Raw genomic sequence first — 15199 nt, forward strand, 5'->3', positions numbered from 1 at the left:
TTTTTTGTCAGTTTTAGTCATCACAGATCTGTTTTTGTTAGTCTTAGTCTAGTTTTTTGTCATGAAGAAAAGGCTGTCGATGAACATTTTTAGTCATAGTTTTAGTCGACGAAGTTAACACTGACATGCACTCTTGAAAATTGCACATCCATCTGGGCAAAACCTCATAGATGGTGTTTAGGAAGAGCAGAACCTTCAGGCCAAACCCTGTCTGTCACATTTGTTAAGGCCAATCAGAGCAACAACATATGTTCCCTAGTAGGCATGCACCATCAGAGATTGTTCACTATCAGTGGAGCCAGGTGAATCAAACTCCTTTTTTTGCTTTCCTTAAAATAAAGAAATGTGGTTCAGTTCTGATCAGACTGCTGCTGTAGCCACGCTGATGTCTTCACCGGCCACCTTTGTTTACAGGCGTACAGTCGCTCTAACCAAACCACGCCATTAGCCGACGCCTCTTTCTCCTAAATGTTGCTGATTGGTCGGCTAATTCTTGACAGGGAAAAGTGTTTCAGCTTTGCAAGATGGATCTGTCTGATGACAGACGTGGGATCTGGACAATCCTTGCAAAATTAAAGGGAGGAAAAAGAGGAGCTGACCTTCTCCAGTCTGAGATAGTGGGTGGAGACAACCTAACACAATGATGCCAGTTTTCTGCCTTTACATTTAAGCAAGAGCAGAGCAACTTTTCCACCTTAAATAGTTGTGTGAAAGTCGATGTAACTTATCAAACCAAAACTCAGTCCCATTTCTAACTTGATTTTTAGCACCCTCTGGCCTCTGAAAACAGAACTGGATTTAAAAGCCTTCCTCAGTAATAAAAAGCTGACATCCTCCAGGCTTCATTTGTTGTTTTCTACTGTCCATGGCTCTACTCTGTAAATTTGGGTCTGTTTTTTGTGCATGTGTGAAAACAGCAAAGTCAGCGTTCCCTCTCAGCTCTGCAGAAACAGTAACAGGTCAGATATCAGATGAATTCTCTAAACTTTAACCCTTCACAGTCCTGAGGAGTTCTCAGGTTTGACTCACTGAAGGTATTTAATGAAAGCATAAATGTGACTGCTGGTGTGGATATAGCATTTTTACACTCAGCTCTGTTTATTCTCTCCTCAGTTAGCTGGATCTTTTAGGCCTTACAGATGTCATCACTCTTTTTTTCTCTGAGTGTTTGAGAGGTGAAGACTTCAGTCCGATTGTAGCTCAACGACCCATCTGTTCACTTCTGTACTGCTGTTAGAATAAAAACGACGTTTGAGGGCGCCGCCCGCCATGTGAGTGTCCGTCTGTGCGTCAGAGACGCCTCCATCACATCACAGTTCCACAGAGAGATCATGATGTTTGGTTCTTTACCTTTGGTTAGAGCTGTGGTTCTCAACTGGTGGATCGGGACCAAAAACAGGTCTCTGAGGTGGTTATAGTGGGTCGTGATTGTGCGCCTTTAACTGTGTTTCTGGGTTAGCAGCGTCTTTGAGAGCGTTGGAGGCGGTGAAGCTCGTCAGAAGGTTCCCACTGTGCTTGTCTACCATAAACTTCTTGACAGCCGGGGTTTAATGTCAGCTCACACGGTGAGACTTTACAACACACAAGTGAAGCTGGGATGGACTGTGATAAATATCAGAGGAGTTTCATTTTAAAAAGTCTCACATATAGAGGTTTAAATATTTATTGTCCCATTTTTACACTTTAAAAGCTACAAAACCCCTTTCTCCATCTCAGTATCTCATACAAGCATCGCCTGCAAACACAACTAGCAGCTAAATAATAACAAATGTTCACAGAGCTCTGCAGGTAGGCCTGTTTCCTGCTTTTATATTTCCTTTATGATAGTCAAACAGGCATTCCTGCTTCTGTCATGGGGATTTCAGATGCTGTCCAACAGTTTTCAGAGAAAAAGAACTGTCCCAAAGTTGAGGATTGTGCTCGTGGTCCTTCTTTCACTGTTGGAGTGTCGTACAACCAAAATATCAAACATGCCAGAAATCCATCTGACCAGTCAGGAGTAGCTGGTCGGGCTGCAGTCGGCTGCCATTTCCCCCTGCATGACAACGCGATGCACGGTCACGCCAACTTCCAGCATGCAACTCAGAATTCCTGTCTGGATTGACTGAGAAATGTCACAGTGTATGCCAGGCTTTAGCAAAACAGTGGTCAAATGTAAAGCCTGCAAAGACAGCTGATGACAGCACACACTGAGCGGTCAGGAGTCAGCCGGGACAGAACAAGATCTTTGTCACGTGGTCTGACATGGTGCCATTGAAAAGACGATAAAACTGTGTAGACTGATCCCGCCATGAGAGGCGTGATCTGCCATGAAAGTGTTGCTCAAGCTGACTTCTAGATAAGAGCAGTCTAGTGGCGTTGCTCCTGTGGTTAAGGTCTATAAAGGTGGAAAATGGTGCAGCTGTCTGGGACCCAGATCATTGAGGGGTCCATGGAGGGTCAAACTCAACACACACATTTGAGTTGCTTGGAAGCCAAGGTCAAGCTCGATGGCTTGTCCAGGCCTTTTCTTCACTGGTAATACACCCAGACGTCACTGATAGCTTTTAGGGCCTTGGGACATCCAAAGCATCATGGGGGCTCATGACAACCCTTCTATCTGTCCAGGTGGTACCTTAGGTCATGCTTACTCGCCACATCCATCTTTTCAACAGATTATTTCCCCGTGCCCCCATATCAACCATCTCTCCTGCCCTCAGGCAGATTTCTGGCCACGTCTATGCCTCAACTTCAGTTTTGGTCCAAACATGCCTCAAAGTTCTGCAGAGTACCGCACACCTGAATACGTTAACTTACTCCATAATGAGCCAATTCTGGGTGTTTTCTCAAGTTTGCAGTTTCTTTGAGTTATCTTGGGATAGCAATGTTCTCCTATGATCATTTCTCATTTTTGAGCTAGAGCAGTGGTTCTCAACCTTGGGGTCCGGACCCCCTTGGGGGTCATGAGACACTTAATTTTTTGAATTACACTGTTGCCACTTTACACCAATTTGACCAAATGTGAATCATTTTTTTATTCACTTTAAAAACAAATTGAGCTAATTTTAGCACATTTTTGCCACCTAACACGCATTTTTGTCCATTTTAAACCCTTTTCATCCTGTTTTTGCCACTTCTGAACCAGTTCTTGCCACTTTCTGCCTATTGTTGCCTCTATCAACCACTTCTTGCACTCCTTTTAGCCCATTTTAACCACAGTTAACCAATTTTTGCCAGTTCATATCGATTTTTCATTTCAGTTCACCTAATTTCCACCACCATTTTTAGCAATGAAAAGCCATTTCAGCCACTTTCTAATCCCCTTTTACCACTCTTTGTGCCCATTTTTGCCTCTTTTACCCAATTTCCACCACCTTTCACACATTTATGTTCTTCAAAAATCTAATTTCATCACCTTTTCCACCTTTTTTGCCATTATTATACAATTAGTTTCTTATCAAAGTTTGTTTCTTTCATCAGAGTGGTTATTAATCAGGTCAAATATAAAATATGTTTTTCACAGCTTAACTTTACAGTGGACCGTGGTTTTGCTGACCTCCATGGGCCGCCAGTTTGGCTGAGCCCCAGAAAGCGTCTTTATCCCCCCTTATGGGCGGCCTTGTCTGAACACCAGGAACCCTCCTGATGTGAGCTAACCCCTGCACCGTCGTGCAGCCTGTGGTCTCAGATATTATCACAGGAAACAGTCAAACCAGATGTCTGTCTCCTCTCAGAGCTTCTGCCATGATGAGCTTCTATCCGTCTCTTTGTTAATCGTGCTTGTCCAGGGTTGAACATTTTCATTAAACACACGTGGTAGCGGGAAATGTTTCATAAATTTGGGTCACGTTCCTCCTTACAGAAGCGTTCTGTGGTCCTGAGGACAGACCAGTTGAGAACCCCAGGTTAGAGGTTTCCCAGCATGCATCACTCTCACTGTCGTCTCTTTTCTCTGATGGATGTTGTTATCGTACCAGAGCTGTATTTGTTCACACGCCGCCTCGTGTTTCCATGGTCATTCTGAATGTCTGTCACTTCCGTCCCTCTGCTGAGGCGTCACATGATCACAAAGTGCCATGGAAACGTGCTTTGTAATCATATTATGTACATAGAATCTATTTTGTAGCGTGATGTTTTATTGAAGTGTGTCCTGTCTGTGTGAGTGTCGGGTGGGTGTCAGAGTGAAGGGTGTAATGAGGTTAATGAGCCACTGTGTGGCAGCAGCGTCTCTGTTTACTCTCTAAAAACAGTCCAGAGTGACACCGAGACCGTGTTCATGTCAGAGTCTATTTTATTCTATCAGAGGAGTGTGAATGGGGACAATTCAAGCAGAACAGATGTTAATACTCATCTTTAGTATGGCAGAACTCAATAAAATACGTCAAAAAGAGAACAAAAGTGTATAAAAGTGATGTAAAAAAAATCTTTGAGGTATTAAATGTGTTTGTAAAGTTCAAACTGTGCATTAGTGTGTTTTATAAAGGGGAAAATGTGCACAGCTATCATTTTTTATTCATTTCATTCAGTCATGGTGGACTACAGAAGCCCTCAGCAGACATTTGTGCAGTAAATTTGACTTTTTTCCATGTATAATGGGCACGTTTCTGTTGTTTCCTCAAGATTTTTACATATTTGTCAACAGATTTCTCAAATATTGAGGAATTAAAGAGCTGAGATGTTGAGATAACTACCTAAACTCATCTGTTATGATGGAAGCAGGAGGAAAGTAGAGTAAATGCAGGCTGAGAATGTCTGCTTAGGGCTGCTGTAGAAAACCAAAACTACCAATAGTGTGACTGTTGGTGTGAATTAGGATTAAAATGGCTCACTTCCTGTTGGAGTTATGCAGCAGTGTGGCGGAGCCTGCAGAGGTGGAAATATTCTTGTTTCAGTGAACGATGAACAGCCCTCAGTCATATTTATTCAACCTTAAATGAAAGAGGCATTTTCTATTTGCACAGTGAAACTCAACGTCTGCAGCTTTCAGGTAAGAATCACTCTGAGAAAATGAAGGAAGAAAACTGGTAGAACGTGGTCCTGCAGGCTCCATTTTTATTTTAGACATCCCAGGGATGATTTGGTTATCCTGATATTCTTAACCAACCAACCAATGAATGCAATGATAAGCACTGACCAATCAGAGGCAGAGTAAAGTGGGTCATCCATCCTCAGCCTTTACTACACCATGTGGTTTTCGTGACTGGTCCAGAGGGTTTCTGCGGGTCTATAGTCATGATGATTTGAAGTAAAACACCTGTGCCCTACAGGAAGCATGACCCAGCAAATTAGCCCCTGACCTTTGACCCCCACAGGCAAACTTTGCAGACTGACAGGCAGCAAAAATCCACCACTTCACCAAGGTTGTCAAGGAGGAACCGTCCTTTAAATGTGGTTTATTTAGCCCATCCCATGACGCCTCCAGAGGGATGGACAGTGATCTCCAGCACCCCAGAGTCGTCCCCTCCATGCTGGCTCTCACTGCCCACCACTGGGGGACTGAGACGGGCGGCAGGGGGCGAGGATGTTTGAAGAAACAAAGCAAGAGAGCCCACCTGGATGCCCTTTTAGGAGGTAAATCTATTAAAGTGCCCTTCAGGGTGCCATATAACTGGGCAGGATTTGACTAAGTGTCCTCTCAGGATAAACAAAAAAGCCTCTTTTAGGGCGTCCAATCAGGGGCCAAAGTCTGATGAAGAAGCCTCTAGACAGCTCCAGTCATGGATACATCATTTGTTAGGATGCAGAGCTACAGTAGAGGTGAAAAACATTGATTTTAAACTGAGGTTTCTATTTCACTAAGAATGTATGCAGACTGTGAGCTGCTGCTCCACCACATACAGCAGGTTGTTCACCCCTGACCCTCAGACATCCTGGGACAGCCACTGCTGCCCACCAGACCACGAGGACATCAGTGACTCAACAGCACAGCCTACATGAGTCCACGAGTTTAACATGACTCTGTAAGGGTGTAAACCACTCTCCATGTAGTCAGTGCCACTTTTCTGGTCTTCACAGACCCTCATCAGGATTTTACTCAAAATTAAATCTGTCCTATTTTTACACAGTTTAATAAAACAGTCCTGACAGAGTTTATTTCCAATGAAAAGGAGGGGACACTAGAGAGTGTGGTGTTCCTCCAACCAGCGGCGCTCGTGGACTGATCCAGGTCCAGGCTCTTTGGATGTTTTTTTCTTATATGAATTGAAGGACTTTGACATTTGTGGAACCCCCTCGATCACCTGGACCCACATGATTTTGGCCAGTGTCTTTCTGGCCACCCTCCACTCCTACACCATGTCTTTGGTTTGGTCCAGTTTCTTTTTTGAATGACTTTTATAACCTTGAAAAGCAGACGGATCTGCCCGTTTCCGTGTTTCTCACTGGTGAGTCTATCTTCAAACCGTTTGGGCCCGGGTAGAAAGTGACAGGACTAGGCCTTAATGCGGATTAATCCATCATCGTGATTAATCTGATTAAAAATTAAACAATTAACCCAGAAATTTGAGTACAAAAAAGGAAACCAGACGGAACAGTTCATCAACATAAAGTATTATGCACATCTGCAGGAAGGAGTTTTCTTTTCACCAAAGCGTTTCCAGCTTAAAATGCCACACTAACGCGAAGCATACATTCAGGGATTCTGCTAGCACTTTGGCTAACGCATCGCCAAGCTTGCGACAAACCACCCTCACAGAACGCCAAATTTAAAAGAGAGACTATGAATAGAAGTGAATATTTTCATCAAATTGATCTGTATTGTTTCGAAATTTGACATCACCAGCTGCTGGGTGCCAAACATGTCCGGCCCGGCTACATTTCTCGATTTCAAAATTTGGCCCCGTTGAATAGCCCTGGCATATATTCCCTTCTTTCTTGAGTCTGCTTGCTTCTGCAAAATGAAACGCGATTAAAATAGATTAAAAATGAATGATATTTAATCATGATTAATCGAAATTAATCTACAGCAACCCTGTGATTAATCTGATTAAAAATGTAATCGTTTGACAGCACTAGACAGGGCCGATCAGCGTCGAGGGGCAGTACTTTTAGGAGCGGCGGAGTCGTGTCGTAAAAGCAGCAACAAGAGGCCGGTGCAGTCATGGAGGAAGAGATCAGTGTGGATGCTGCTAAAGCGCCAGGTTTATCAGGACTTGACGACATTTCTTCGTCAAAAGAACAAAGAACCGCAGTGAGCTGTTTTCTTCTCAAAAACCACAAAAGTTGTGGACTGACATGTCTGTAGTCGCCATTGTTCACGTTATTCCTCGGTAGCTGCGCACGCACACCGCGGTCGCGGCTACGTCACGTGTTTTGCTGCTCTGATTGGCCCGTAAATATGTGACAGAACATTCATCCAATCACACACCAAGGTTTTCTCCAAGCCTCTGCCCTTCCCCAAACACTCAGTATTGAAGGTTTTCCATGTGGCATGTCAGGTTAGTCCATCCCTGATGTAGGTTACACCTCTGGAGGGCTGAACTTTCAAATTTCAACATTTCAAGGGGGCGCTGTGGAGCAACTTTTCCAAGTTGCTGCAAAGACCCGCTAAAATATCACATTTCTATCAGCAGGCCTGAAAAACACATCTCCAAATCTGAGAGGAGATTTATTTTAGAGAAAGGACAGAAAGAATAGTTTAAAATGGCTGTAATCTCAAAGGTTCAGGCACTAATGAAGTGAAATATTGCCGTTAAATCCCCGGACAGTCCCGGTTGTTTCTCCTCCTCGTGGTTCCTCCTCCTCCTCCTCAGCCCTCCCTGATCCCTGTGAGGCAGCCAGCTGGGCAGGTCCGTGAACGCACCTCCCTCTTCCTGAGTGCCTGTCTACTTTCTGTCGAGCAGAGATCCGGAGAAAGTCCGGATCAGAGAGGGTCGGCACCCTGCAGCCCACAGCACCGGGACGATCCAGCGACCGGAGCCCGTTAAAGAGGAGCGCAGAGACTGTGACGGACGGAGGTTGGTTCCGGTTCTGGTTCTGGTTTTAGAGCTCTCCCAGTCTCTCCTCTCCTCTGCAGCATCCTGAGCAGGTCTGAGCCACATTTACACACTTTTCTACTCACAGAGACACAGAGGAGCGAGCTGGAGGCTTCACCAGTTTAGTTTGATGGTTTAAGACAGAACAGTCCGGTTAATGTTCAGCATGAAGATGTTTACAGTCATGTGGTTCAGCAAAGATCGTCTATTTGTTACGTTAACGCTGAATGATTCTTTTCATTATTTCATTAAGAAGCATTTAAACCTTTACTGTTAGTATTGATAAGCAGATAGGAGTCTCTCACACAGTGTTGGCGGTTTATTCTGATCGTCCAAAGTTGCAGCTAAACTCAAACTGAACACTGGCGACGTCTGCAGCGTGGGTTCCAGCTCTAATCGCATTTTCTCACGCTGCCAACATATTTCTGTACTTGTTGATTCCCCCCGTCATCAGAATGGATGAAAAACTGCCCAGCATTGGCTTTTAGGACTTTTATTTTAATGGCTGTGGATTCAAACAGGTGTCAGCATCACCTGATTTATACCAGCGTCTCAGGCTGTCTGCGTTAATGCGTTAATCAGGAGGATATACTGTAGTTAGTAGGCTTATTAAGCATTACATTTGATACTACTCTGCAGCTTCTTCCTGCTCTCACAGTGCTGTTAAATAAGGACGCTAATGCTCCTGTTAATGTATAATTTCAGTTTAAAATCTCACAGACCGCTCCGTGGACAAGTCAGGGGTCATCACCTTCTAGCTCAAACATTAACCCTTTATTCTGATAGATTATTAATCTGGAACAAGTTCTTTTTTCATAGCTTAGTGGTTGATGTCACTTTGATCTAAAAAAGTTTTTTTCTTTAAAAACCAAAGCAGGTTTTATTCAAACAGGAACCTTTTACTTGAGACAGCACATATTTCAAAATAAAAATATTCACCTTATGTGCCATTAGAACTCAGGGCTGGTACTCACCAAGGTTGTTATAGTTAACTAAAACTAACTAAATAACCGAAACTCAAGAAAAGCATTCAGAGAGCGCAGACCTCCGCCATTAGCCCTACCTCCCAATAGTACAGAATCCTTTAAAAAACTCCTGGACTTAGACTGTGATCTGGATCACTCCCAAAATCTAATCAGTTCTTCCTTATGCCATTTCTGACATTTCCTGAAAATTTCATCAAAATCCATCCATAACTTCTTGAGTTCTGTTGCTAACAAACAAACTAACTAACTAACCCTGCCGATCACATGACCTCCTTGGTGAAGGTCAAAATTCAAATATCATTCTAGTTAATTGAAACTAAATAAACACTAAGCCTTACCAATAAAAATAAAAATAAAACTGTATAGTGTGATTACAAAACTAACTAAAATAAAATAAAACAGAGTCAAAATCTCCTTAGTTTTATTCTTTGACACAACCAGACTGACTGGCACCTACACCAGTCTGGGGACAGTGAAATGGCCTGATCTGATTGGTTTAGACAGTGGTAGTTTAATCTCTGGAGTTGTATTCAAACATCATCATTAAGTAAATTAATGATAGGCGAAGAGTAGCCTTTTAGAATATGTTTTTAAAAATGTCTGACGCTCTCTCAGCCCTGACATCTATCCGTAGAAAACTAAAACTAATAAAACTAAACTGAAACGAAGCATTTTTGCAAAATAAAAACTAAACTAAACTAACAAACCAGCAGTCAAAACTAATAAAAACTAAACTGAAATCGCCATGGCAACAGCCTGAATCACAGGACGCCGTGTAAGCTAGGAGTTTTTTAGATGTTACTTTGGGCAAAATTTAGGAAAACAGAATTAAAGCCTGAAACAACCGCGCAACCCAGTCTTGGCTGCTGCAGTAGCAGCTCTGTTTGAGAGCTCAGAAATAAATGCAGCACCAGCTCTGGTTTGAGATGTAGAATAAGTGGGAGACTTCAGCTCCTGGTAACCCGGTGAGGCAGTGAGGCGAGCCACAAGCAGGCTCCCAGCTCTGGTATCAGGCTGGTTTTACCCCTGATGCCCTGCAATCGGTGTGTGCTAGGGAAGGCAACTGAGGCGCTATATGGCAGGACGGTCTGGAACTGGTGTGTTTTGGACTTAGGAGTATTTAATTTGAATAAAGTTTTCCATCAGCATTATTACCTAAGTAACTACTTGTTCTGATGTCCCGATAACTGGAGGCAAAGATGCTAGAGCAGACGTCATGAGGTAGTTGCATCAGAAGTGGGTTGAGTGGGCGGGGCTACTTATGGTGAATAACCAATAACAAGCTGCTAAGATGTCAGCCTAATAGTTATTTACACATGGACAGAAAAAGTGAAAACGCTCTTACTCTAACTGGGGATCAGTGGATGTCAGTGAGTCATTTTGTACATGCACTCCTGCATACTTGTATAACAGTGTTAAACTGAGTATTTGCCAGAGGAAGTTGGTAGTTTTGCAGTGCAACTTCTTTTTTTGACTTGATTGATTCACTGTAAAACACACTGGGGACAACTAATTTTAACTGGCAATATGGACTTGTTTAGAATCTAAATGAAATATGATACCATACGATGGGATAGGAGGCACTTTTTTGTCCCCTTAAGGAAAAATGGTTTGGACAGTTAGAGCTGCCAATGCAGCAAAAACAGTCGACAATGCAAAATAAAACATGATAAAGCTAGGGTTAATTATTCCTTTAGAGATAAAATAAAATATAGATATGGTTTTTGTTCCCCTTGTCCTGACCAGCTCTCATCTTTCCTCTCATCCATCCCTAGGTCGAAGGAGAACATGCCGAGTAAGAGGCAGCAGCTACGCCCCCGGCTCTGCATGCTGGAGAAGGGCGATAACGGCTACGGCTTCCACCTGCACGGAGAGAAAGGTAAAACCGGCCAGTTCATCCGGTTGGTGGAGCCTGACAGCCCCGCGGAGAGCTCGGGGCTGCGTGCGGGGGACCGCCTCGTGTTCGTGAACGGGCAGGACGTGGAGCAAGAGAGCCACCAGCAGGTGGTGTCCCGGATCAGAGCCACCATGGGCCAGCTGGAGCTGATTGTGGTGGACCCGGACACGGAGCAGCTGCTGAAGAAACACAACATGAAGTGTCTGAAGGAGCATGTCACAGAAGGAATCCCATTACCGCTGGATGATGACGAGGAGGAGGAGATGGTGGAGGAGATGTTGGAGGAGGGAGAGGGGGAGGTGGTGGTGGAGGAGGTGGAGGTGAACGGGACAGAGATAGACGACGAGGGGGTGGAGAAGAAACATGAGGAGGAGGAGGAGGAGGAGATAGTGGAGGAGATGGTGGAGGAGGTGAGAGAAGAGGAGGAGGAGGAGAGGGAGGAGGCACCCAGAGAGCCCACACCAATCCCGGAGACTAACGGAGGAATTCACGAACACGTGGAGAAAAAACTGAGCATCGAGTCTGAGAAGGTGAGTCCAAAGTTTCTCCTCCTCTGTTTCTTTATAAGTTCATGCTTGGTCCTTTTCAGTACCATGAGTCTTTAATCTGAACAATCTCTGCTGGTCTAAGAGTGGATTATAATCTCAGACTACAGTTGTAAAGGGACGATGAATTTATCTAAAACTGCAGCAAACAGACTCAGTGTCACAGTAACATTAGCAGGATGTCCACATGAATCGTTGCCAATGTTTTTGTTCATTTTAGACATTTTGGAGTTCTCTGAAAACAATGCTTCACCTTTTACTGGATGCTGTGGTACTTAAAAAAACAGGTGTTGATGTAATCAGATTTTTCCTTGCATCATATTCAGTTTAAAACATTGCCATTGCCAGGCCCAGAAATCATTCAGACACCATACTTGATTTGGTGTTACAGCATGTTGTTAAGCTTTAAGCCCAGTATTGGAGCAGGTGGTTGAGGCTGGATTATTTTGCAAAGATGTCCAGATTCCTTGTCTGTCATCAGGCGGATCCATCCTGCAAATCTTCAAGCTGATTCTCTGTTGCCTGGTCAGAGAATGATCGGACCAATCAGCATCCTTTGAGAAGAAAGAGGCAGTACTTGCAGGTGTGGTTAGTTGAAGTGACTGCAATCCTGTAAACAATGGTGGCAGCGTGCATGCAGCTGTAGCAGCAGAACTGGACATTTCTTTATTAAAGAGATACTTCAACATTTTGGCAAATTCACCCATTGCTATAATCCCTATAATCTTACTAATAGGTTCGTTACCTTTAGTTGTTGGTGCAAGCTATTTTTAGATCACCGCTGCCGAGTTAGGAGCTGCACTGCCAATGCAGTGGATTCTTATGGTATTCCAGCTTTCCCTCATCAAACTCATCAAATGCACAATCCAACAACTCCAAAACGCTCTGGTGGACAAGTTGTGACCTGCACATTCACCACGCTATGAAATAATCATGGAACATGACGAGACGGAGATGTTTTAAAGTTAAATGCAAAGCCGTAACTGCACTCCAGACATGGCTGCTGCACTGTGTCACTCCGCCCAGTGGTTTACTCAAGAAATAGTAACGAGTATTTGCTTCATGTGTGTGTGTGTCATGTGTCGTAATGTTACATAATTACTATTTCATAGCGCGGTGAATGTGCAGGTCACAACTTGTCCACCAGAGCGTTTTGGAGTTGCTGGATTGTGTATTTGATGAGTTTGATGAGGGAAAGCCAGAATACCGTAAGAATCCATTGCGTTGGCAGAGCAGCTCCTAAATTGGCACTGCCGATCTAAAAATAGCTTGCACCGACAACTAAAGGTAATGAACCTATTAGTAAGACTATAGGGAGTATGGCAGTGGGCGAATTTACCAAAATGTTGAAGTATCCCTTTAAAGGAGAGCAAAGAACCACCATGATTTTGTTCTTCTCCTGGCCGGCTAAAGCAGGAGTGGCTCCACTGATAGTGAACACTCCTGGGTAGACAGCTGTTCAAGTGTTTTAAGTTCTGCCTTTCCTCGGTGCTCGGTGAACAGAGAGGACTTCCTGTTTGCTTTTCCAGCTCTGTCTTCAACCCGAACGTTACCAAAGCAGTCGTGTGATTCAGACATTTTGCAGGAGTTTGCTCAGTGCTGGGTGATTTACTGAGCTGCAATGTCGATATCAGAAAGTGTTGTGCTTGTTTGGTCCGTTGGTTTTCTCATGTGATGATGTCTCTAAGTACCCACATGTTAGTACTTGGTATCAGTGCATCTCTATCTGATAATGATAACTCTAATTCACATGCAGCTCTCATGAAAAACCTGCAGCATGCATGCATGAGTGAGAGAGCTTTCTAGAAAGAACAGGTGCTCTGCCTGTAGCACAGCGATCCCTCTGCAGCTGCTCCCACACATGCAGCTGTGTGCAGAACATGTGGGCAGGATCAGCTGAGAGAGGACAAACAACCTGCAGCAGCTCTGGGATCAAGAAGCAAACTTTGCCCTCTCAGAGAGGGCGATTATAACAAGTCGGGCCGTGTCCCAAAGAGGAACTCTTTCCTCTGTTTTCACTGTGATGCAACGAGGCTGGAACGTTACGTAAGTTCAGTGATTTTATGTGTAAAAAGGTGGAAAAGGAAGTCAGAGTGAAAGGTCAGAGGCAGCTGGAGTTCTGTGGATGTTAATTATTGTCAGAGTGGGAGAGGAGGATGCTCACTTAATGAAGCCTGATTACTGACAGAATACTGCACAATACTGAGGTTTTATGGTGGATTTTACCATAGCACAGCCGCAGCAGTCACGCCATAATTCATTGACTTTTATATTTATTGACAACTACATTAAAAATCTGTACATATGCGTCATTAATCCAGGCTTCAAACATTCTTCTGTTCTATCACAGTAAACCATCAATCTTTGCCAAAACCTTCAGGAAGAAATTGTGGACTTTTGGACATGTTTCACAATTTTTTTGACACATTGAAACCAAAAATATTTAGATACATGAAGAAACTATTAAACAGAAAGAGACAGCATGCACTACAGCACTCCAGTGTGCAGCACTGCATGAAGAAAATGACAGAAAGAGAGAAAATTAAGGTGTGAGAAAAGAGGGCAGAAATGTTATGATACAGAGAAAACCCTTCAGACTTTTAGTATAGATGTTTTTATAATGTTCAAACTGCAAAATAAGAGTTGACAATGGAGGGAAAGCTGCTGAAATTGATGCAAATCATTTACAATTTTCACATAAACTCCAGGAAAGAGTCAGATTGAGTGCATGTAAACTTCACAAAATGAAAAATAGCGAGGATGGTGAACACAAAGTCCACAGACAAAAGAGTTTAAAACACAACCATGAGACAAATATGTGACATCACAAACGCCCCACAACAAACAACAGGAAATAGCTGTTGGTTTGGTTTTATGTCCACAAAAGAGTCACGCTAAATAAAGTTTTTCAACCTTTGATGAGAGTGTTGTCGCTCCGCAGAAGCCACTTGTTGGTGTGTTTGTGTTAGCCGCACTGTGAGAGTGTTTGTGTGTTTTAGAGTGTGTATTTTCAGGATCAGCGTTCATGAGACGGAGAGGAGAGGAGAGGAGAGGAGAGGAGAGGAGGAGGGAAGGGGAGGAGAGGAGAGGAGAGGAGAGGAGAGGAGAGGAGAGGAGAGGAGAGGAGGAGGGAAGGGGAGGAGAGGAGAGGAGAGGAGGCGGGAAGGGGAGGAGAGGAGAGGAGAGGAGAGGAGAGGAGAGGAGAGGAGAGGAGAGGAGAGGAGAGGAGAGGAGAGGAGGAGTGAAGGGGAGGAGAGGAGAGGAGAGGAGGAGGGAAGGGGAGGAGAGGAGAGGAGAGGAGAGGAGAGGAGAGGAGAGGAGAGGAGAGGAGAGGAGAAGGTCAGTCCGGTCTGGAACATCTGTGCCCTCCTGCGTGTTTACCCCTGAGGCTGTTTGTGTCTGCGTCCAGCTCTGATCGCCCTCGCCAACCGAAGGAGGAGAGAGAGAGTCAGAGACGGACAGAGAAACAAGTGAAGAAACAAGCAGAGGAACAAACAAAAAACATGCAGAGAAACCTGCAACAAGAACAAAAACCAGAGAGAAAGTCAAACCAAAGGACATGCAACGCAAATAAGCAAAAGAAAGAAGCAAAAAGGAAAAGCAAAGCAGACATGCAAAGATAGAAGCAGAGAAAGCAGCAAATACAAAGACAGAGAGAGAAGCACAAAAGACCAGGATGTGATCTCTTCTTGGGTCATGGTTTCTTCTTCTTCTTCAGATGTAAACTAACCCAAATTGTCCTGTGGTTGGAAATCTCTACCAATGACTCTGCCACATAAAACAACTCTTTAAGGCAGCGACTAATTACAAAGACAACAA

At 44.0% G+C, this 15199-nt stretch overlaps 1 protein-coding gene across 2 annotated transcripts in view; it reads left to right on the top strand.

The window, feature by feature from the left end:
• The first annotated feature begins 7771 nt into the window (after positions 1–7771).
• The window catches only part of LOC121529615 (Na(+)/H(+) exchange regulatory cofactor NHE-RF1-like), a 67347-nt gene continuing 59919 nt past the window's right edge, over positions 7772–15199 (top strand). Inside the window, exons 1-2 of one of the 2 annotated variants that reach the window (XM_041817557.1) lie at positions 7772–8005; positions 10714–11365. In XM_041817557.1, coding sequence (XP_041673491.1) covers positions 10727–11365 — 639 coding nt within the window. In that variant the 5' untranslated portion in view covers positions 7772–8005; positions 10714–10726. The remainder of the gene's footprint in view (positions 8006–10713; positions 11366–15199) is intronic. The other variant, XM_041817558.1, reaches the window with a different exon arrangement.

The sequence above is a fragment of the Cheilinus undulatus genome, linkage group 21 (genome assembly GCF_018320785.1).
Source record: "Cheilinus undulatus linkage group 21, ASM1832078v1, whole genome shotgun sequence".
Classification (NCBI taxonomy): Eukaryota; Metazoa; Chordata; class Actinopteri; order Labriformes; family Labridae; genus Cheilinus; species Cheilinus undulatus.